The 24,056-nt window shown below is 36.8% G+C and overlaps 1 protein-coding gene across 1 annotated transcript in view; it reads right to left on the reverse strand.

Annotated features, from left to right (window-relative positions):
• Positions 1–4,726: 4,726 nt before the first annotated feature.
• The window catches only part of LOC112054307 (uncharacterized), a 29,217-nt gene continuing 9,887 nt past the window's right edge, over positions 4,727–24,056 (reverse strand). The window contains exons 8-23 of the mRNA XM_052891598.1: positions 23,679–23,845; positions 22,512–22,635; positions 20,582–20,675; positions 19,715–20,000; positions 19,162–19,199; positions 18,943–19,032; positions 18,280–18,782; positions 17,855–18,188; positions 16,889–17,775; positions 16,457–16,479; positions 14,624–16,142; positions 8,130–8,267; positions 7,557–7,664; positions 6,676–6,891; positions 5,582–5,711; positions 4,727–5,087 (exon numbers count right to left, since the gene is read on the reverse strand). Coding sequence (XP_052747558.1) covers positions 4,951–5,087; positions 5,582–5,711; positions 6,676–6,891; positions 7,557–7,664; positions 8,130–8,267; positions 14,624–16,142; positions 16,457–16,479; positions 16,889–17,775; positions 17,855–18,188; positions 18,280–18,782; positions 18,943–19,032; positions 19,162–19,199; positions 19,715–20,000; positions 20,582–20,675; positions 22,512–22,635; positions 23,679–23,845 — 4,794 coding nt within the window. The 3' untranslated portion in view covers positions 4,727–4,950. The remainder of the gene's footprint in view (positions 5,088–5,581; positions 5,712–6,675; positions 6,892–7,556; positions 7,665–8,129; positions 8,268–14,623; positions 16,143–16,456; positions 16,480–16,888; positions 17,776–17,854; positions 18,189–18,279; positions 18,783–18,942; positions 19,033–19,161; positions 19,200–19,714; positions 20,001–20,581; positions 20,676–22,511; positions 22,636–23,678; positions 23,846–24,056) is intronic.

Raw genomic sequence — 24,056 nt, forward strand, 5'->3', positions numbered from 1 at the left:
AACGCTTATGTTTACATTTTTGGTCATAATTTAAAAATCAGGGTCACATGTTTTTCATGTTTGTTTATCTAAATTTTATATTATCTGTATGTGTATAATGATCATATAAAAATGTATCAATTATTTAATGTTATAATATACAGAGATAAAGGTACATTCAAATTAGACGTATAAAGCCGCGCGACTGCATTATGCGACAAAGGCATTACTGTATAAAAACTATACTATAATAATAAGCCGCAAGACAATAAATTAATAATAATTTAAAGCCACTATCGCCGGCTGTCTAATGCAGTGGTTTATATACAATTTTCAGCCCGACTATAATAACAATAACCGAATAAGCACGTAGATGACACAAAACTAATAAAACTTTCTCTCTAAGTAGGATTAAAAATTAACGGCATGCCACTGATATTAGAAATATTTTTTTTATTTTCTTCGTGAACAACTTCTTCGTGTTCTTCTTATATTCTCCAGCTACTTGCCCATTTTTTCAAAGCAACGCGACTGCAGTGCTGCAGTCGTGCGACTTAATGCGATTATTTTGAATGCACCCTTAATAGTGTTTTTTTCGGTTATATTTAAAAAGTGTGTATGTTTGTTAGGTTGCAATATTATTTTATTAATTAGACATTTAATTGTTGACTTGTCATTGGTAACCTTTTAAATAGTTAGTAATGGATCTGTTGAGTGTGGCTGCGAAACGGAGTATACAAAACTACCTACATTTTTTCATTAATATTCTTCTTCTGTGCAATAGAAAAACGTCTAAGCTCTGTGGTTATTGTCAGATGTATGCCCGACTAGTTAAAGGGGCCCCCTTCCACCTCAGCCCCCTGCCCGCAGTATAAAAGCGTTAAATGAATAAGGGTCCCTATCAATGAGTTCGAAAGTAGTCGGGTTCCCTCCGATAATAATGAAGCTGTTTTTCTATTTTATACTCCATAATAGTGAAATTCTATAGTTTTTACATTTCAAAACCATCTGTTTATATCAAATTGATGATTTCATATTATTAACAATAGCTCTATGTTATAGAAGTTATGACATATTTGCTTAATTAAATTTTGATTTGTTCGCAGCGACATACATTCATGTTACCTACTCGAAATATAACTGGTTACCCTTGATCTCAGAGTGTTAGATTTGTTCTATGTAGTTTTATAATTTAAAAGGATTGACTCTTGACAAAAATTTATATTACTGTTATTTGTATAGATGTATGAGGTTTTACTTTCTGTTTGTAATTGGGGTGTTAGAATACAATAAGCCGATGGACTTTCGATGACTGAGTGGCCAGAGTAGAGAATGAGTCCAGCTTTTGTGTATGTGAGACCTTATAACTACATCGATACATACATAAGACGTGTAAATATTGTAATATATTACGCGACCGTTTTGTAGAGGTCGTTGTGAAAAAACCTAGTGATATATACTAGTAAATATTAATGTTAGCTAGGTAATCTCGTCCCCAACTGTCCTTGAATTTAAGTTGGGTGTTTCACTGCCTTAAAATAATAAATAAAAAAAAAACGTTCTATGTAATAGTTACCTTAACTGCTACAGATAAGGGCATTTCAATATTCTTATACGTTTTTTATCGTTCGGTAATGCGCGTCACTATGATTCCTCGTGTTGTCGTTCATATTTGCATGCATAATGCATAGTTTAATGTTTTTTTATGTTTTAATTGTTTAATTTGCATTGTATTCATGTTAATCGCAATTTAATGGGTCAGTAGGTGATATTATAATATTTTTTCTAACGCGGCAATAAGCGAGTAATAATTTCGAATAAATTTGATATTTTGATTGTTGTTAATTATGTTTCAACTATTTAGTTTGTGATGCAAGTAGAAGAGCTAGTTACAACGATATTATAATAAGGTAAACAAAGCTTCCCGACAAGAAGCCGTTATTCATCTACCCCAAACGGGCCAAAATATTAGATTAAGGTAAAATATTTAACTGGATTGAGTTGCTAATGGCATAGTTCGTGAAAAACATAGTAGGAACGACTTGGAACGGAGTTTGGGGCTAGATAAACAAATGGACTATTAAAGTCCAAGTGATATTTGATCAGCACACTTTAATAGAGATATTGAAATTGAAAAATCAATTTGCATTTTTTATATTTGAAACCAGTGAAATGTAAGTACCGTGGATAAGGGTAAAAATGTAACCAAAATGATCCGTGGCATTCGATTTGCGTGTTTCGATCTGCCATGACAAAACACTGTATCTACAAACATCAGTTGTTGATAAATCGCAGTTCTTAGTTTATAGTCGTCTACTATTGGCTAGAAACAATGTAGGTTATTCTTTGTTTCACAATATGGCTTTGCAATATAATTAGCCAGTCATCAAGCACTATTAGGGCGAAAATGATCAAATCTAGTCATCATCCGCCGTTGGCAGTCAGTCAGTCCTAGTAAAGTCAAGCGAAGGCAACCTTATTAAAACTTTTGATGGGTGTTTTTAGAAAGATCTGTCTACCGAGAAAATTTAATTAATCGCTTAAAACACTTGTTCCACTCCACTTCACCTTTACAGAACTACCGATATTGAATAAAATGCATTCTAAATATGCAACAAAACTTTAAAATGCAAAAAATCAATGAAAATAAAATGAGAACTACATGTGATTCCTACGTCCTATATCTACATTGTTGAGTTTTGTTAGGAGAATTCCTAACAAAACTCAACAATGTACATATACTATTAATGCATTTCTCTGGGTATTGAGTTAAAAAATATATTATACTTATGCCAGTAACCATGTGCGAGGAACTTATTTATGGGTGTTAAGTACCACAAAACACTGTATCTGAATATACAGTGTAATGTCATGGCACGGTAACATTAAGGGCTGGCACATATCCGGCGAGACGCAACGTACAGTGTACTTTTTATTATCAAACTAAACTATTCGCTTACATGAATATTCTGGGCGGATAATTGTGCCTCTGAGTATATTATTGAGATTGCTAACTTTAAATATTAATAATACGCTTTTATCGTTTAATGGAGAATACTAAGTACCTACCTAGTTTGTGGTGTAATTAATTTTCAACTTGGTTTCATTAGAATAAGAAGTGAATAAATATCGAACAAATTAGTTTTGCCAGATTCCAATGCCAGAAACGCCAGATATGCACCAATCCTTAGAGAGCATCCACGCCGCCGAGTGTGATCCTGTATTAGCTATTACAAACGCTAATTAAGTATCTGAGAATTCTCCTAATGTGTATGATTTATGATTCTATGAATGGTAAAAAAGACCCTAAGTAGATTTTTTGCCATATGGATTTAGTGTAGCACAGTCCGATTAATACCTATGGCTCTATCAGCCTCGAGGATGCTTTCCACACAGCTTTCGATCTCAATCATTGAAATTAGTCGACACTTACAATAATATCGATTTAATAAGATAAAAATACCGTGTCAGATTGAGTGATATAGTACGAATTTACTGATCGAGATCTCGTACATGGTATCGATTAAGATCTATATCGATTTGTAAAAATTAGATTACCACAAGATTCTAATAATAGTCAAACACAACCGTTGCATTATTTGAGTGAGCGACATATGATTGACCGTTTCAATTGGTTACATTTGAAGTGAACTTTAGCATCTTAAAAGTCCCTAGTGGAGTAAAGTTGGGCTAGGTTTATGCGGCATAAACGTCGTGTGAACGGTTCTATGTCCAATATCTATTCGACGGTTTATTCGCTAAGACGTAACTGTAAAAAATAATGCGCAGGCCGTGTGAACCTAGCCTTAACGTGTCGAGTCGGATGCCCGCCTTATATATGTCTAAAACGCTTTACGAGATCAAATGTTTTATATTCGATAAATTAATTATTATTGTATATTTAGCATAGAAAGTTCATCGGCACAGAGAGAGCACCATAGAGACGTTTTTTGGTACGAACCAACATTTCCAGTTTAGTCATCCTATTGATATTGTATTAATAAAGAACCAAATTTAAATTAGAAATTAAGTAATTTATTATCCTAAAAACTAAATACTATACGCATGTTTTCACTATACCTACTGGTAAAATGGTTATGTACAATACGAAAGAGCTAATGTTTTATATATGAATTCTTGCTCGCCTGTAAAATTTTGCAGAATGGATCATATTATAAGATTGTACAATATGAATAAATGCAAAAAAAGACATTTCCTCGATAATGTGGTGTATATTTCATTTCCCCCTTACTATATTTGTCGTAAAGTTTCAGATTCAATTCCGAAAAAACATTTGAGATTTTCTATTTTTTTTTAATTGCACCACGTCATGTCTATTAGACCGACAAGACATATCTACTGCTGTTTTAACATTCTGGTTCCTGCGTAACTAAAGTAGAAAACAAAACCGGCCAAGTTCGAGTTGTACTTGCGCACGGTTTCCATAATTACATTGTTTATAAAAACGTTTGTTCTATGGGAGCCTCACAAATATTCCTTTTATTCTGTTTTTTTTTTCAATTTCATATCATAAGAGCAATATAAATATAATATCGTCTAATGAAACAATGAAATATCACGGTTCATGAGAAACATGTTGGTGACAGACGGACAAACGTTTACGGACGTACAGCAACGTCCCGTAGCAAATAGGGTCCCGTTTTCCCTAGGTACGGAACTCTAAAAAGATGACAAAGATATATTCATTGAATAACTCTTAAGGAAGCATCATAAATAACACAAGATGTAAAAATACAATAATTTAATAATTTTCATACTTTAAGAATAAAAAGAAATATCTAGGTATATGTACCACGAGAACAATTTAAATATTGTTAATTTACATCATAAAGAATTAAATAATAATTTACTATGAACATAAATTTACTTAAAATGTGAATAACCGAGATTGGCCATTTCTCAAACGAAAATTACTTTTTTTTCAAACCATAAAATGGCGGTTTTTGTAAACTAAAAATTGTTATTATCGGAATCGACAGCGTCTGTCTCAAACGAACTTATGTCCGCGTCATTATCACTTGTAATTTGTCTGGGATGTACTACCACTCTTTGCATAGAACCGTTTGATGCGTTCTCTCCACTGTTGTCTGTAAAAAGCAACCCACCTTCAAACGTCACATACACATGAAAATTTATTTTGCGATACCTACGCAAATTTTTATATCTATACTAATATTATAATGCTGAAGAGTTTGTTTGAACGCGCTAATCTCAAGAACTACTGATCCGATTTGAAAAATTCTTGCAGTGTTACATAGCCCATTTATCGAGGAAGGTTATAGTGCTCCATATAAATCATACTAAGCGGTAGGTCGTACGATCCGGTCGCGGTCGCGGATCGCGGTCGCCAAGAACCGAATGCTACCTTTAGGTATTTCGTTTTATTACATTGAGACTTAACATAGAACGAGGGTTTTCATCATTTTATACATAGGTACATAAAAATTCGAAAAATAATGAGTTTAAGGCTTTTTACGGCGTCTACAACAATTCTGCTTTCCTAATTCACGGATTTTTTTACGTTTAGGCGTTTACGAATTTGCTTACGATAAAAATGTTAAATATAAATAAGTTTTCTTACCTGCAGTATTAGGCAGCGTATTTTCTTCAGGCCGACTGGAACTGGGTGCATCAGTTATTGCAGACAAATACATGGACTCATGTGATTGATCCGCTTGCGTCGTATAAGTAGACGGATCGGTTAACATTGCCTAAAAAAGGTTATTTGTTATGCTAGGAAGCAAGTTTTTATAGGGCAAGGGTGCGTAATGAATGCCGAAAGGGTTCTAAGAAGCACGAGTAAAGCGAGGGGTTCAAAAAAGAATCCTGAGCGTCGCGAGGTTATTCAAGGGCACGAGAGGTAAATAAATTTTGCTGCCGTGCGCAACATAAAACTATTAATTTCACTACCTATAGCGAGGAAAATGCTAAGTATGTATAAGAATTTTCTATTTGCCAATACATTTTGAAACAGATCTGAGTTTCAAAATGTATTCTAGAAACTTAGTAGCGTAAAATTCATAGTAGACATGTGTGGTATACATGTCTACTCAAGCTTTATAATTGTTAATTTATCACAAAAATACAATAAGCACCACTCATATACACTATAATTTGGTTAATTTTCAACATGGAAAAAATAAAATGGATAGCGAAAAAAAAAATTTTTTTCGAGATAGGCAAAGATTGGCGACCATAGAGCCTGTTAACTCATTCTGTTTCTGCTTTGACGTGACGTGTCATTGAATAAAATTGATTGTTGTATGTCAATAACGACTCTGGCTCAGATTCATTGAAAGAGAACGTCATCATCAATATCAGCCTATTTCGACGGTTTACTACAGAGCCAGGCCTCCTCCCTTAACAAAAGAGGATATATAGAGTGCAAGCTCACCACGCTTCTCGCAACGCGGACCATGATAATGTAACTCTTGTAACGATCACATACATTAACAATAATGATCACAATCAACGGCAGAACGTTTCTGAGGCACGGCAATAACTTTCCAACTTTTTACTGAGGATTTCTTACAATTATTAAAAGCTTAATATTCCATTGCCCGTCCAAAGAATTGAACCCAGTACTTATAATACGAAGCATCATACTACCGGACCATATATACAGTAATACTGGACCATGAAGGCATTTAAGAAAGGGTCAGTATAAAAACATACCTCACTCTGTGGTTCAGAAGATACTTCGCTCGAGCTAAGGGAAGTGCCATGTCCAGAGCTGTCTTGTGAGTGATCACTGTGCATTCCCCTCCCGTCGCCGGCGCCAGCGCCCACCCCCACTCCTGGCTCCATGACGTTGCCATTCAAATCAAACCCTGGCTCTACTATTGGCAGTGATATTGGTAGATTATTCTCCTCCGCCTCAGATTCCAAAGCCTAAAAAAGATTTTAATCTATAGCTTCTTATTTATATAAGTCGTTGAGCCTAGAGCTAATATATTTATTCATGACCTAAGTCAAGATGGCAGGGAGGGCAGTGCAGTAAGTATTGCGCATCACACTGAAAAACTGTAAACTTACGAGTACAATTTGACAGTGTAAGAGTAGGAAGCTTTTTAATTCGTATTTCTTTTTCTCATTGTCCAAATTACACATCAACTTCACAAGCCCCCCATGTCAAAATCCCTTTGGGGCTTAGAGCGTGCCAAAGAAATGGACAAACTTACATACACACAGTCGAGTAAAATAGCAGTTAGTACATTTTTCATTTCTGTATCGTTCTGAAAGCGTAGTTTTCAGAAACATGGTTTTCTTTTCAAGCTATCGCAAATCAAATTAGCTAGTTAGAGGTAGTTGTAGGTATGTGATGAAAAAAATGGACAAAAATGTTGGGTAATTTGGCGCGTCCGACATGCCAAAAGTGCTATATAAAATGAAATATGTAGAAAACATTTTCACCGAGCCTATTTTTCACCTGAAAAATTTAACATTACTACCAACTTCACATGATTCGTGTGTAAGTTTGAGTCATACAAAGTTCACAGAGTACAAATAATAATTAATTAATTCTAGGTAAGTTAATGAAATAAAGAAATCATTACCGATGGATGTTGACTAATTATACTGTACAACCAATTCGGTACAAAGGCATCGTCACACGATTCGTAAGTGTCAGAGGACCGACCTGATACAAATATCTCTTCGGATGTCTGAAAAATAGAGTAGGTAGGTACAAACAATAAATTAAAATATACAGACGACCTCTCTGACGCTGAATAGACGCTGATAGAAAGATCCACAGTTCGAGTCAATCAAGGATTTTATATTTTCTCGATTGGCTATGTCTGCAGGCCTAAGGGTCGTCACACAGGAACTAAATTAAGTTATTATTTTAGTAATGATAATAATAATATTGTATAAAGCCAAGCGACAATGAGATATTTTGCATACAGTCACTCTATCTTTCGTTTCATTGCGTCGTAAGAGAGCAATATTAATGCTATTACTTACGATAACACAGGAAATACAGAATAGATACCGGGCTAAGTATTACACCATCATCTACAGCCTACCAGAGCCAGGTATATCTCCTTGTAGAAGACAATGCTTGAATTCGTTGGGTTTCCGCAGATAATGGAAACAAATCTTATAAGATAGTAAAGTATGTAACTTACTGCTTGTCTTGCTGTTCCAAATGAAAAACTGCCTGTTTCAGAATCAATGAAATTTACAAAATCAGGCTGATCTCCTGTTGTAGGTCCGTTTACAGAAAAACCACTAAATGCTTGAATAGCTAACATTCCACCAGCATTCTGCAAAATGAGAAGAGTTATCATTTAGGATATGGTGGGTTGATCCTAAATGAAACTCGTACAGTTGTTGTTCACTCTTGTAATTAAATTAATCTTAAATGATATTACACTGAAGTTAATGTACAAGTAGCGCTCAACACAACGATATGCGTTGATATGAAGTACGTGTTTCTTATGAGTATTGCGGTACGACAGGGCAGATACGTGTCGTATCGCTCGCGGTAAGGGTCGTACTGTGTGGTCTAAATGACCGGGAATACTAGCGTTCCTTTTTGTTTCCCGCGCGAGGCTGGCTGTGGCGGAGCAATGTTGACAACCGATTCGCGCGCTTTGTAACTGCCGCGGGGCAGCATTGCCAACGTCATAAATGTAACGTATACGTTCGGAAACCGCCACAACCACCCCCCTACGGAGAATGATAAGTCAATTGAAAAAGAAAATTAAAATTGACTTAGAATTAACATTAACAGCATTAACAAATTTTAATCACTAATTAGTTGTATAAATTACATTAAAACAAAAATTTGTGTAAATGAAATTGTATAAAAAAAATAAAAAAGTATAAGAGTGTTTGCTTAGCGTGATTAAAAAAATAATGAAATATAATAGTAAAAAATGTTACAAAGGGCCTTAAAAATGGTACAGTGTAGGTACGTGCAATTAACACAACTAAATACTTATGTCTAAAAGTAATGTTTACAGTTAAAACTTAAAATGTAACAAAAATACTTAAGATTTAACAGTAATTTACAAAAAAATCGTGTAGACATATATAGTTTTAGCTTAAATTATTACAAAAGTGTTAAAACTATATTATAAATCTAAAATTTGTTTAAACCTAACTGTACGACCAGACCGAGTAGTAACAGGCTGCTGGTTACTCAGGGCAGTAGGTTGACCTGAGGGATGGGAAGGTGTAGTTATGGCGGTAGGCTCTATGTCTAAGTCGGATATCGTATAGGCAGGTTTTACCCTATCAATACTCACCGTGACCTTCTTGCCGCCTTTGTCGATGGACACAGTTTTCCCACTCTTGGCCAAAACTCGGTAAGGGCCAGTATATGGTTGTTGTAATGGTTTTCGCACTGCGTCCTCACGCAACATGATGTGCGATGCGTCATCAAGGTCCTTGAAAACGAACGTTGATGGTCTCGCGTGGCGTGAGGCTGGAGTTGGACGAAGATTTGACATTTTAGTCCTTAGGTTATTGACGAAATCGTCAGTTACCATGTCGAAGGAGCTACTAGGTACCAGGAGTTCCCCAGGTAACCGTAGTGGTTCTCCGTACACTAGCTCAGCTGCAGAGCATTTTAAATCCTCTTTGAGGGCGGAGCGGATACCAAGTAAGACTAAAGGTAGAGCCCGGTGCCAAGTATCATTGTGGCACATAAGAGCAGCTTTAAGTTGTCTATGGAAACGCTCGATCATGCCATTTGATTGAGGATGATAACTTGTAGTTCGTATGTGTTTCGTGGCGCCAATGTTCATCAATTTGCTGAACAAGTTTGATTCGAACTGGCGTCCACGATCTGTTGTGACTGTGACGGGCACGCCGAAACGTGATAACCAACCGTCGATGAACCTATCAGCCACTTCTTCAGCGGTTATCGACGACATAGGCCATACTTCGGGCCATCTGGTAAATCTGTCGATCGCTGTTAAACAATACGTGAAACCGTTAGATATCGCTAAAGGACCGATTATATCTAAATGCACGTGTTGAAACCTTGCAGAAGGTGCCTCGAAATTACCAAGAGGAGCGGAGACGTGACGTGTTATCTTGCTGCGTTGGCAAGGTAGGCATTCGCGTGACCATTGACGACAATCTTTGTTAATGCCGGGCCAGACAAAACGTTCGGTTATGAGTTTTAAAGTGGCCCGCGCACCAGGATGACTCAAATTATGTAGTTGGTCGAACGCTGGTCTCCTCTGTTCCACGGGAAGGTATGGTCGAGGTTTACCCGTAGAAACGTCGCACATGATGCTTATATTGGTACCGGGTATAATTGTTGGCACCAATTTGAGCGACGAGTTGTTTATGACACTATTTAGCTCGTCATCCGCCTCCTGAGCTTGAGCTAGGGCAGCGAAGTCTGAATTCAGTGATACAGCCTCGATACGAGACATAGTGTCCGCGACCACATTTTCGCTTCCTTTAACGTGTCTAATATCAGTTGTGAATTGGGAGATAAATGTTAACTGATTTAGTTGCGCTGGGGGTAATTTTTCCCTGCGCTGCTTAAACGCGTAAAGGAGTGGCTTATGGTCTGTATAAATTGTAGTACTTTGCGCTTCCAACAGGTGTCGGAAGTGCTGTACTGCAGAGTATACAGCCAATAACTCCCTGTAATAAGCAGGCCATTGAGACTGAGATGGTGTTAGCTTTTTGCTGAAAAAGGCGAGTGGTTGCCAACCTTGGTCAGTCTCTTGTTGCAGACACGCACCTACGTGTGCGCTTGACGCATCTGTGTACAAGCCTAAGCGCGCACCTTGTATAGGGTGTGCGAGCTTAGTGGCTTGTAATAAGCTGTCTCTGCAAGTGTAGAAGGCTTGCTCTAATTCAGGAGTCCATGGCATTGCTTTTTGTCCTTTAAGTCCAGTAGCTGTAAGGAAATTAATAAGAGGTGCCTGTGAGTCGGCTGCGTTTGGAAGGAATTGACGATAGTAATTTATCATTCCTAAAAACCTTCTTAAACCTTGAGCTGTTTTGGGCAGAGGGAAATCGCAAAGTGCCTGAATTTTCTCGTCAGGAGGGCATATGCCGTCTTTGCTGATGTGATATCCGAGGAATGTTACCTCTGCAGCCCCTAAAACGCACTTAGCCGGGTTAACTACTACACCGTAGTCAGCTAACCTCTGGAAAAGAGTGCGGAGGTGCTTGGCATGTTGTTCAGCATCCTGTGAGAAAATTAAAATATCGTCTATGTAAGGGAAACAAAAGTCCAACCCTCGGACGATTTCGTCCATGAAGCGCTGGAAAGTTTGTCCTGCATTACGTAGGCCGAAAGACATAAATGGAAACTCGAACAAACCGAATGTCGTAATGATAGCCGTTTTACAAACGTCGGTTGGTGCTATCGGAATTTGCTGATAGGCTTTAACTAAATCTAAGGTACTAAATATTTTACATCCAGCTAAATTATGCCCGAAATCACCTATGTGACGGACTGGGTAGCAATCCGAAATGGTCCGAGCGTTAAGCGCTCTATAATCACCACACGGACGGAACGAAGAGTCCTTCTTGAGAGCTAAGTGTAGTGGTGATGACCATGGGCTTTTAGAAGGGCGTGCAGTGCTCGCTTGTACCATATCTGCGAACTCCTTCTGGGCAACCTGTAGTTTTTGTGGAGCAAGACGGCGTGGGCGTGATACCACCGGAGGGCCATCTGTGGTTTTAATGTAGTGAACCGTATTATGTTTCACTACACGGTTAATACCTGGAGGCTTCGTGATGGATGGGAACTCAGCAAGGATTTTATGGTACACCGATTCTCCACTGATAGTCCTCACACTTGGTTGATAGAAGTTCGACACGGAGGCTGGGACAGTTAGTCCAGTCACACCGCATCGCAGTAACCGGTTGCGACAATCAGGGAGTAAGTTGTAGTAGGCCATGAAATCGGCGCCGATAATTGCTGTATCAACGTCGGCGACAACGAAGTTCCACCTAAAGTCACGGCGGAGGCCAAGATTCAAATTCATCGTTCGGCTGCCATATGTTTTAATAGTGGAACCATTGGCAGCTGATAAATCGAACGATGTTGCGTGTTGTTCCTTGCCAAGAAGCTTCCTTGGTATACAACACAGGTCGGAGCCCGAATCCAGGAGGTATTGCCATTTGGTATTCCTGTCTGTGATGAAAAGGCGGCGACCAGTGTAAACGCAGTCAGATGTCGCCTCTACTGACTGGATTGCTCGTTTCCCGGTGCCGGCGCAGTCCAGGAACAAGGCTGAACGCATTTGGTTGCCTTGGTTTTGAATTTTTTGTGGTACCAACACACAGAGTCTGCTTGAGAAGTAGATGCCCTATTTCTGGACCTAGATCTCGATCGATGCCGTTGCCTCGAATAGTCTGAGATCAGTGAGTCAAACTTTTTAACTAACTCAAGCAGAAGAGTGTTTGTGTCTGGTGTGTTTGTTGGCGCCGCTTGCGATTGGTTATTAGCGGTCACAGCACTGACTGAGATAGGATTTACTTCCATAATGCTGTCCGCTAGTTCTCCAGCTTTATCTAGGCTCACATCCATGTGTGCCTTTAATATTGACTGGACTGTGTGGGGCAGCCGTTGAAGCCATAACTCACGCAGTATTTTCTCGTCTCTGATGGTTCCCGCCAAAGACTTTAAGTGTCTTAGGAATTGAGTGGGTGTTCTATCACCCAATTCTTCTCCTGATAATAGTCTTCGGAGCATTTGCGACTCCGAAGGTGAAAATCGACGGATCATATTTTCTTTGATCCAGTCGTATCTTTGGCCTTTTGGTGGAAGCTCATCAGTCAGGTCTTCCATTTCTGCTGACGTTTTCATATCCATTTGGGCTATCACGTGGTAATATTTAGTGTCGTCAGCAGAAATGTTAGAAATGCTAAATTGTGCCTCAATATGCTTGAACCAAGCTACAGGTCGATTATGCCAGAAGGGTGGAAGTTTAGGTCGCATGGCCTGCACGGTAGGGTTGCTGCTATTAGGGTTACCTATTTGTTCCCTTAATTCGTTGTTTTGTTGAATTAGAGCATTGTTTTGCTCCAGTAATCGGTTGATTTGCTCCTGAACATTGTTTGTGTCGACCATGGTTACAGAGTAAAAATAAAAATTAGATATAAAACAACTATATGCTTAACTCTACCACTAATATTATAAGGACCTGTTACTACCGGTTAGTCGTAATAAAAATTAACCATTAAGTTGTAAAGCATAAAACGACAAAAATATTTTTCAAAATAATAAACAAGTAAAGTTGGTACAAAAATATTATAGCGGCAAAAGAATGCACACTAAAACAATAAATGCTACGGAAGTGTTCTAAAAATAGACCATGTGCTAACTTTCTCTTAGAGTCCGCTATAGGGTAGGTACCTGCGAGGGCCGGCGACGGCCAACACAAAAACAAAAGGGTCGGTCGGACCTTTTTTCGAAGACGTGAAAGTATACGCGCACTATTTTAAAGTAAAATGTTTTATGACCGATTCTAAATTTAACACTTCCTAGATTTAACAAATCACTGAATTTACTTTAATGCGTTAGATTTTTATAAAACACTTTTGTAAAACACTCACTGATATCCTGGTGGTCTTCGGGTCGCTGCTAGGATGGCGGCTGATTTGCAGCCTGCCGATGATGACGCGCAGACTCGAACCTCCCAGGAACTAACGAGCTGATAAGTTAGACTTGTGTCTAATGGGTACCTGCTCGAATATAGCCACCTTTGTTGTGCTAACGGTGCGGCGGTGAAAGCGTCGTCCTTTGTTCAGGCTGAAGACGCGAACCGTCGTTGGAGAGGGTCACCGGATTTAGGGGTTACCACTTCACCGAAAGTGAAACCAGATTTAGCGGAAGGGGCTCACCAGATATAGTCCGTATTTAGCGTACGTTTAACGTACGGGGTCACCAGATTTAGGTGACCGCTTTTTACTAAGTTTCGCGTTCGGGGTCACCAGATTTAGGATATGGTGGGTTGATCCTAAATGAAACTCGTACAGTTGTTGTTCACTCTTGTAATTAAATTAATCTTAAATGATATTACACTGAAGTTAATGTACAAGTAGCGCTCAACACAACGATATGCGTTGATATGAAGTACGTGTTTCTTATGAGTATTGCGGTACGACAGGGCAGATACGTGTCGTATCGCTCGCGGTAAGGGTCGTACTGTGTGGTCTAAATGACCGGGAATACTAGCGTTCCTTTTTGTTTCCCGCGCGAGGCTGGCTGTGGCGGAGCAATGTTGACAACCGATTCGCGCGCTTTGTAACTGCCGCGGGGCAGCATTGCCAACGTCATAAATGTAACGTATACGTTCGGAAACCGCCACAACCAATTTAATTAATAATAATAGATAAGTTAAATAATAAACACCAATCTATCTATAATAAGTAAGCATATAATATGACCTACTTGCAACATATCCAATCTACTTGCACACCTACTCGTATTCTAGTCAGTTAATTGCGTTGCTACTATAAACGCTCTTAAGTGGTCATTACCAATAATATACTAAATTGCATACTGTAATCGTTTATTCAACTTCATTACATGCTCGTATATCCGTATATCAATAATTACAGAAACATCGTGGTTCTATAATTTTATCACTCTTATACACCTACTTATTATCTGTTCTACAATTATGATACTTACAGGTATTGTATTGAATTCTTTACGTTCAAATAAATCCTGAATTGAACTAATATTTAATGTATCAGTTTGTGGTAATGTATTTTCTAATTCATTATCAGCTAAATAATATTCAGAAAATTTCGATGTAGATGCTGATGCAAAAGATTTAACAGATAGAGCGTCCGAGTCTGAATATGAAGACCCAATATCAGCAATATTAGGTGGTGCAACTTTTTCAATTGCTTTCCTGGGACTGTGAATATGCGGGGTATCTATATCAGTTTCTGAAGCACAAGGAACTTCATGTGTAGTAGTCGTCTCTTCATTTTGAGGGGAGTTATTACGACATTTTTCAAAGTAATTATCATCTCTACTCAATATTACAGTTTCGGAATCAGAATCGTTGCGGTCATAAGACTTTTCAGGCTCATTTGTTTTACTTTCTATTAAAGTTCTTATAGCTGACATTAAACTACTTGTTGTTTTATGAATACGTTGTTGACTATTCCAAGATTTGGCATTTGAAATTATAGAGATGTTACTTAAAAAGTTATTTTCTAAGGCAGACTCTTTTAAAGTTTCATATATAATTACTTTGTTATCAGAAATTTTAGGAAAAGAATTACAAATGATGTCTATGTTTTTAGAATCATTGTCCAATGATTTTTCAAATATTGATGAACTAGGTTTTTCATATGTTTGGTCATTAACATTAGCACTGTTGACATTACCTAATTTGGCTGGTTTGGTAAAGGGCGTGATTTTAGTTTTTGAAACAGTAGTAGATGATAATGGTAGCGTTGAAGTCTCAGTGGTCATTTGAGCCATAATAATACTTTTTGTTTTTCTTAAAAATACACTCGTAGCAGATTTTTCTTTATTTTTGTTTGAAGTGATTGTATTTTTAGATGATTCTGGAACGTTTTCTTTATTATCACACAGTACAGTTGATAGAACTGTCTTTTTATTATTCTTACTTCGCCGGGTAAATTTCTTAGTTTTTGCAATCCTATTTTCAATTTCTAAGACGCCAGAGCTGCTTCTTTCGGATGATGTAGAATTTCTGTTTCGTGTACATACATCCCTAACAGTTGATACACTATTTGGCGATGAGCAATTAGAACTATGCTGAGATTGTGGGCTATGACTACGGTGTATGCTATTATTTTTGTTGATACCGGTAGCAAGTGATGATTCTGTGTTAGGATCGTTTTCTCTTTGAACTTCATTTCGGAATATAACGTAGTTATTAAGATTGCTAATTAGTGATTTTTCAGATATTTCGATCAAATCTTTTGCAACTTCTCTGGCCTTTGAAGGCGAAAATAAGTATTCGTTTGTAAATATGTCTTTTTTCTTTTCGCTTTTATCCTCTTCTGTAATAGAATTCTGTATTTTTCTTCGTAAATATAAAGGCAAGTAATTTTTATTGGTTTTATTTTCTTGATGTCTTTCTTTTCTCAAAGGAGTTTCAATAACACTGACACTGGTCGGTTTTCTGGCAGTGTATATTGTTTTCGTATTTTTAGGTACATTTGAACTGAAATACCGTTGCGTAGAGTTATATAAAAATATCGTTAATAAATTATAACAATCTATGTACATATAAAAGCGAAAGGTCGCATTAAGAAATCTCGAATACAGCTTGACGCACAAAGTTCAAATTTAGCAGGGAGGCAGTTTATATTTACCAAAAGTTTGTTGTGTAAGTATACCCACTAAGTAGTTCGCTAAGTACGGATTTTGCGAGAGGGCCAGATTAAAGAGATCTAAGGGCGGATGAAGTCGCGAGCGTCTGCTAATATTTTATATAAAAATAAATTTTATGACTTATAACGTTAGATTATTTCTTACCTTCCAGCCACCTTCGGAACCATCTGAAAAAATATAATGTATTTTTAACAGAAGCTACAAAAGTTGATTTAAAAAATAACGCACGCACTTGTGAACACTCCCCTTTCCACTCAAGTCACTCTCTCCGCCTATCCCAAGTAGCCCATAAAGAATTACACAACAAGAAATGTGGACGGATTAAACCTCACGAGCATACTGAGGCCGACCGTACGACGAGCGCCTTATATCGCAAGTCGTTCCCGCCAACCGATCGCTACTCCTCTCTAAATCCCTACTCTTTACGGAAACAAGTCGCGCCACCTAGCGTCGGCACGAGCCAACACGAGATCGAGCGACGTCATATCCTTCTCAGACTACTATTTCCTACAGTATATTACATAAATTTAGTTTTGGAAAATTGTTAGGATACTAAGATTTAAGATTATCACATACCTTTTTATTAGTATTATTTTTATTCCTTGTTTTAACAGTTAAAAATATATTGTTACTTTGGGCTGCATTATTTGAAGGTTCTTGTTTTCTGATAGTCATTTTTGGGCTTGTTATTGATATTGTTTTCTTGGAACATCTGTTGTTATTATCGACTGGTTTTAAATGTAACATTTGCCTTTTTGGAAGCGATGCAATTTTTCTTACTTTAGAACAGCGATTAATTTTAAATGAACTTTGTTTTCTTTGCCACTGCCCCTGATACACTACGTCTTCAGACGTTTGTTTTTCTTTAAAACTGTGAACATGAGTACCTCCACATACCAAATTTGTTTTGTCACTTGCCTGTAATATCTTTATTACACTATTTTTTTCATTACTAACAGATTGGATTTGGATATCACTTGTATTTTTATACGATGTTGAGAAATAAGTTTGTGATTTGAAACAGCTATTTACAGTATCGCAATACACATTCCTTGAATTATTAATTTTTAAAGATACCGGATTCAGTTGTTTAATGTCCATAAGTGGATCAAAACTAGAAAACTCCGACGAAAGTTGAAAAAGTTTATTCTCAGTTACTTGTATCATTGATAAATCATTAGTCACGTCTGGGATGGATTCTTTAATTTTGATCCCTAAAGATGTTTTGCATTCAATTGAAACACTTGTGCTTTTTTCCATACATGAACTAAAATCAGAAGTATTTGTATTTCTTTTTGCCTCAGCGCAAGGTTCCGCTATTTTAATTCCAGCTGAAAAAAACTGAGACACTTTTGTGACAGACGTGTTCTCTGGGCGCAGTGGATCAATATCGAAGTCTGGACCACATTGAACATCTGTACTGAAGTGGCGAATACCTTTAGACGTACTAGGTTCATCTAAATCTGAAATTAGTTTCAGGTAAAATTTTCTTCATAAAGTTACATAGTGCTTTATAAAATAAATATATTGGTTATTTCATACCATGTAAAAATATTGTCTGAGATCCGAATTTTTCCATTTCAATAACTGGATTGCAACAAAAACTATTATTATTAGACGATAAGTTTATGACTGACTCTAATACCCCTTCAGTTTCTAAAATTTCGAGATCTAATTCAGGAGATGTTCCTATATTGCGTCGCATTGCTAATGTTTCTTCACCCTCTTCTGTAACTATTCCAATAAACATAAATTCTTCAGTATCTGCGATTTTCTTATCTAGTTGATTTTGTTTGTTCATATTGCTGCTAGAAATAGTAGTATTAATTTTTTTTATTGACTGCGACTGACAAAAATCAATCAAACCAGCAGGTATCTGAAATTCAAAATATGATTACATAAACTAAATTAAACCGTAAGTAATAAACGGGTATTTTATCTAATTCTTATTACTCGTATATTCTTACCGGTCTTGATGGAGTAGACTGAAACATTTCATTTTCTCTCGGCTCTTTTCTTTCTTTTGATTTGTATTTCTTATATTGAGAATAATCGTATTTGAGAAGATTAAAATAACTTGATTTCTTACTAGCAACTCTTTTATTTATCTTTGCTCTACTAGTTTTATATAAGTTGTGTTTGCTTTGTAAAACACCTTTGCTTTGTTTTGTGGAAAGTGTTTTTAGAATTTTAACTACACCTGAACTATTTACGTTGTCCTTTTTGTCTATTGAAGTTTCGCTATCGTCTTTTATTATATCTTGCTTTTTTTCATCACCATTGAAAGTAGTACAAATACTTTCTCTAGACTTAATCAAGCTTCTCCCAAACACATATGGGACTAGTTTCAAATTACACTTGTCTAATCTGTCTGTTTCTTGTAACTCCATGTTACAAATATTATTTAACTCTTTAAAGTCAATATTTATGTTATTCATGGATTCTTCTTGAATATAATTTTTTTCACGTTCTGAAAATTCGTATGTATGTATTTTTGCTCTACTACAACCTTATTAATGCTTCAGTACGATATATTCTAGTCATAATAGAACATCGACCATATCCAAGATTTGGTACGGAATTTAGTTATTTATGTAGTTAATGATATAGAAATAATAATAATGTAGTACCTTTGTATTCATTGCTAGCAATGCTAACATTATAATCATCAAACTCTTCATCGACATATATATTTTGTAAGTCACCGTATATATCAAGATCTGAATAAAATAAGCAAATGTAGTATTAATAATTATTCGGTAATTAGATACTTAAAAATAAAAAAGTTTAATAATAGACGCCGGTTAATATGTCATAATATAGTAGGTAATGTACATAAATAAACATACCTGGTTGTTGATCTAAGTTTCGAGACACGGTTTGGTCGCTAAAAATAAAAAAAAAAACAAAAACAAATTAAAAAAAAAAACAGGTAAAAAGTAGGTAAAAAATATTTTACAAGCAAAGTTAGCTACGTAGGTACATACCGTGTTGGTTCTATCTTTATTCCTTCAATACTAAGGATATCTTTATCTGAAATATATGCTAAGTAGTTTAAATATTGTCGTTTAGTAGTTACCTATACTTACATATCTCCAGAAATTATGTGGTTTTTAACTGAGAGGTTTTTGGTTCCATTCCGAGCCAAAATCAATTTAGAATATTATATTTTCTTAATGGCATTAACAAATATCCACCCAAAGATTCGTCATCATCATCATAATCAGGCGATGGATGTCCACACTGCTGGACATAGTTTCTCGTAAGAACTCCCAAAATACCACGATCTTGAGCCGTTTTCATCCAATTCTCCCTGCAATTCAATTGATGTCGGTCCACCAATCAGTTCTTATCCTTCAGGTGCCATGGGGCCCCAACATCTATAAACTCTTCGAAATTTACAGACTTTCATATCTACATAACGTTATAGAATTCTCACGGTATTCAATAGCTTTTAACGAATATCTCTGCCGTCTTCTTTCAATAGACTTTTCAGTGAGAGTGAGCAGATCAAACAGTTTGCACTGCATCCAACTTATGGGCGGCGGATTTTGTCTCCCTTTACACGTGCATAGAGATAGTTTCATCAGCCTGCATACTACACGATCTAACTCTGTGGTGATGTCTTTATCGGCGGTAAGTAATGTCTTTAGTTTGCGCACTTTCTGATCTATGGCCCGACGGAGACGTATTCCTGGAAAAATTGTTGTCTCAAATGCTAGCAGCTTGGTCTCTTGACTAACTTACTTACTTGGTGTACTCTTACTTCCTATAGTACGGTAGATACGGTACAACTATTGAGTTTGGACTTATGATGGCTTTGGGAGGTAGCTGATTTCAAGGGACCAGGCAACAAGCGGATATAAATCATATTTATTTTTCTTAGCATAACAATCATGTTCAATCAATCAATGAAATTTCATATCGCCAGTCGCCAAACATTTGACTTCGGGGCAACCCTTTGAAAAACACTTTTAAAGATTAAGCTTTAATGGTCTCTAACGAAGGTATACCACGAAAATGATTTCTCATAATATCCCGCGAAAAATAGTAAAAAGTTAGATACGTTTAATTTGAGGTCAGGTATTGCTACCTCACAAAGCCAATCCACTTCTATCTCCACAGTTGCCTCTTTAAGGTAAGATAAAGAGCTGATGAAGGTTCAGCTCTTGACAAATGTATGAAAAACCATTAGTCTACGTAACTTGGTAACGGACAACTTAGTCGGATTACGTTACTTTATATTTAGGCTACGTATAAACTCCCCATAAAATATGAAAATAAAAAACTGCAAACCGTAAAAATCAGGCACAATTGTACTGCCGTCTGAATACGAAGCAGAACGCACTTCTGCTGTGTCCCACTGGAAAATTTCATTATTAAATTACTTACTATGCAGATAAGCATTTGTAAAAAAAAAGTTGGTCAGTCATTTTTCAACTATTTGGTCCCATTATTTTATTTTTATTGTTTTGACCTCCATCGTCATCAGACCACTTCCATTGAGCCTCAATAGCTTACCGCTAAAGGGTGGAATATTCCACCGCTGGAATATTGACGTACCCACTCCTAACACAGTATTTTCCTACAAGTTCGAGAGGAATGGGAATATTGGTCATATTTAAAAGATATGGAAAATATTTCCATATCTTCCATCCTTAAAAAAATGACCTCCACCTCTCTGGTACAAAGGATGGGAAACTTAAGGCGGCTGCATAAAAACGCATGTCATAACTTTACTCTCTGAAGCAAGGGTGGCGTGGGTGTCGTGGATCACATTTGAACGTGTCAAACATAGTCCAAGAAATTAAATAAAATTTTGGAATTCCTCTCTAGAAATCAATGGGTTGGGAAAAGAAATGTATGATATTATAGCTACATACGAGTATGTACACCTACTATGTATGCTATGCACATCTACTTAAGTACTTAGTTGAAAAAATAAAACAGACATTATACCGTTAAACAGTAAAGTTTATATTATTATAAACAACATTTATATCCAAAATTCTACAATACTTTTGTAATTGGTGCTAAGTATAAACTATATTTTATAGAAACAAATAATTTTAGAGGAACAACAATACATTAATAAGTACAGTTTATAAATGCATACAAAAACTACGCCAGCTTTTGTTGGGGCCACTAACTTTTTATTTTTTTGCTTTTGGTTAGTAAGTAGTCTTGTTTCATAGTGAATATTCTAACCCTGTCAAAGTATAATTAAAATAATTCTTGAGGATGTTGATTATATCAAGATTTTATTAAACTACAAACTGTATTGATCGGGAATGATTGTACTGCCGTCTGAATACGAAGCGCAATGCGTTTATACTAAAATGATACGTGAAAAATATCGCAAAAGAAATCAAAAGGAAAACTATCACAGGCTAAGAAGGGATTAAAAATTGAAAGAGCTGTAGTCAACTAACCAAGACCACTATTCTCAGTCGATCTTAATATCTTAAGTTGAAGATCTTTGCAATTCGCACGGCCGAGAGACTTATTTCGAAAACTCTCGAATATAGTACATCAAGAATACATGACTTAGTAACACAAATTATATACTAAATACTAAATACACTTTGAGCAAAGTACAGTGTGATCCGCACCACAATATCTTTTACATTAAACAATAGACAACTACGTAATTATGGCACATTTATTAAAACTAAGAGAATACATTAAGTCTATGTACATTCTAAAACAGTACCTAAGTAATCCTTATTATATTTTTAGTTTAGTTTTATGTTAACAAATAAATGGTTGAGGAACATACTCGTAGAGTCTTAATAATTTGTGCGGGACGGAAATAGAGTAGCAATGACATAGACACGTATGCCTTTGAACTACCATTTTCGGCTTCGGATGTAACGCTAAGAACAGACAGTGTGTATAAAATAAAGGGGTTACTATTGGACACTTACACATATACGCACGTACCAATGTACACACGCACGCAAGCACGCACACTTACACAGTTTTACACAACAACGCACCTGTCAAACGCTTAGTTGTAACACCACTACACCCAATAAAATAATAATTTAGACATAAGCACAACATACTTACTAGTTGAATACTAAACAAAATATTGTGACAAACGCTTGATAAAAACTAACTAAATTGAGGTTTACAGTAAATGCTAAAAATAATTCTACTGCGATAAGTAGAGTGTGATTAAAGGATTTTAGTTTACGTCGGATACGGTGTCGTCTTGCCAATCATCCTCCTCCGACATGTCAAAGATATTATCCGCTACAAGACGGGAGTAGACCAAGACGTTGTCTACTATCTCATAACCATTCCATTCTAGTATTTGTCTGAAAGAGAATAGGTATACAGAAGTTACTATTATCTCTATTTATATTAATACTAGCCCTCACTAAAGTGTTTTTCAGATAGCATGGGTATGGGGACAATCGCAGTCCAATGCAAAGCTGGGTGTGAGGAGCGGTTCAGAGTTGAGCGTGGGACAATTTAGTTAAGGGCAACGGTACCAGACGGGACAAATGTTGGCTGACTTCATGGAGAGGAGGGTCTCTTCATGATGAACTCCTTCTTCAAGAAGCCAGTAAAAGTCCCATTCAAATCGGTCCAACCGTACCCAAGATTCATCAGCATCTCCATTAGGTACTTTATCCCACTTATGTAGGGTCGTCTTAAAACTCGTTCGAGTTTTGGTATCGTGTCAATAACTATAAGCACTTAAGAAAACAGACATTTTGAAAACACGGACACTTCAATTTTGTTTATCTATTATTATTGATGGCAGGCAAGCATTCTCAACCTACCGAACCATCGATGCAGACCGCTGGCTGCCACAGGTGCTGTCATGTCGTTTTTAAAAACTACTTCGCAATTGGGAAAGCACAAGCCGAGAGCTGCTATTTCTGCGTTAAAGCAGATACCCCAAGGCATGAACTGTCTGAATGTGGGCATTCAGACAGTTCATGCCTTGGGGTATCTGATAGCACAGATCTGATAGCTGCTATTTCTGCTTTGAAGAAAATACCCAGAGGCATGCACTGTCTGAATGCCCTGGTACCCCGTACCATAGATCTGAAAGCAGCCGCTGAAGGAACTAACGAAGGGGTAAACGCAAAAAACCTCATCTCACAGCGAGGAGCACAGGCAGAAGTACGTTCATATGCTCCGAACGAAAATGAAGTCAGGTTTTGTGCTGACCACGGAGTACAAGGAGGTTATTTTTAGTCCGTGCAAGTCAGACATGCCCTGCCGATTAGCCGGCAAAAGTCCGGAGGGATATTCCTCGATAAAAAAAGAAAAGTATTGATGATGAATAAGTGTATCAGTAATAACACCGGCAGAACCCTTGTTTTATAATATGTACAGAAGTACTTACATCACGATGTCGACGTCAGTAGTGATATGTTCAATGACACGCATCAGCTGTTCAATAGGTATTTCCAATTTGTATGAGTTAGACGCAACGCCCTCACACTCTGTGTCCACAAGTCGATTAATTTCCTCTGTAACTAAGTCTATAATACGAGTTTCGTCAGTCTTCACCTGTAAATAAATTGTATCATAATTATGAAGAAGGTAGTCGGAAAAAATGTGTTCAGCTATGTATAACATGGCTTAATTCTATATTAGAACGGGTTTTCAGGAGCATAGTGGGATATTGCCACATTTGGCTAGACAAGAGTAGGTACATGGGTGTAGAAGTTGACATGTCATAAAGGCACCATAACCCTACCAACTCAACTCAACTCAACAA

The sequence above is a fragment of the Bicyclus anynana genome, chromosome 4 (genome assembly GCF_947172395.1).
Source record: "Bicyclus anynana chromosome 4, ilBicAnyn1.1, whole genome shotgun sequence".
In the NCBI taxonomy this organism is placed as follows: Eukaryota; Metazoa; Arthropoda; class Insecta; order Lepidoptera; family Nymphalidae; genus Bicyclus; species Bicyclus anynana.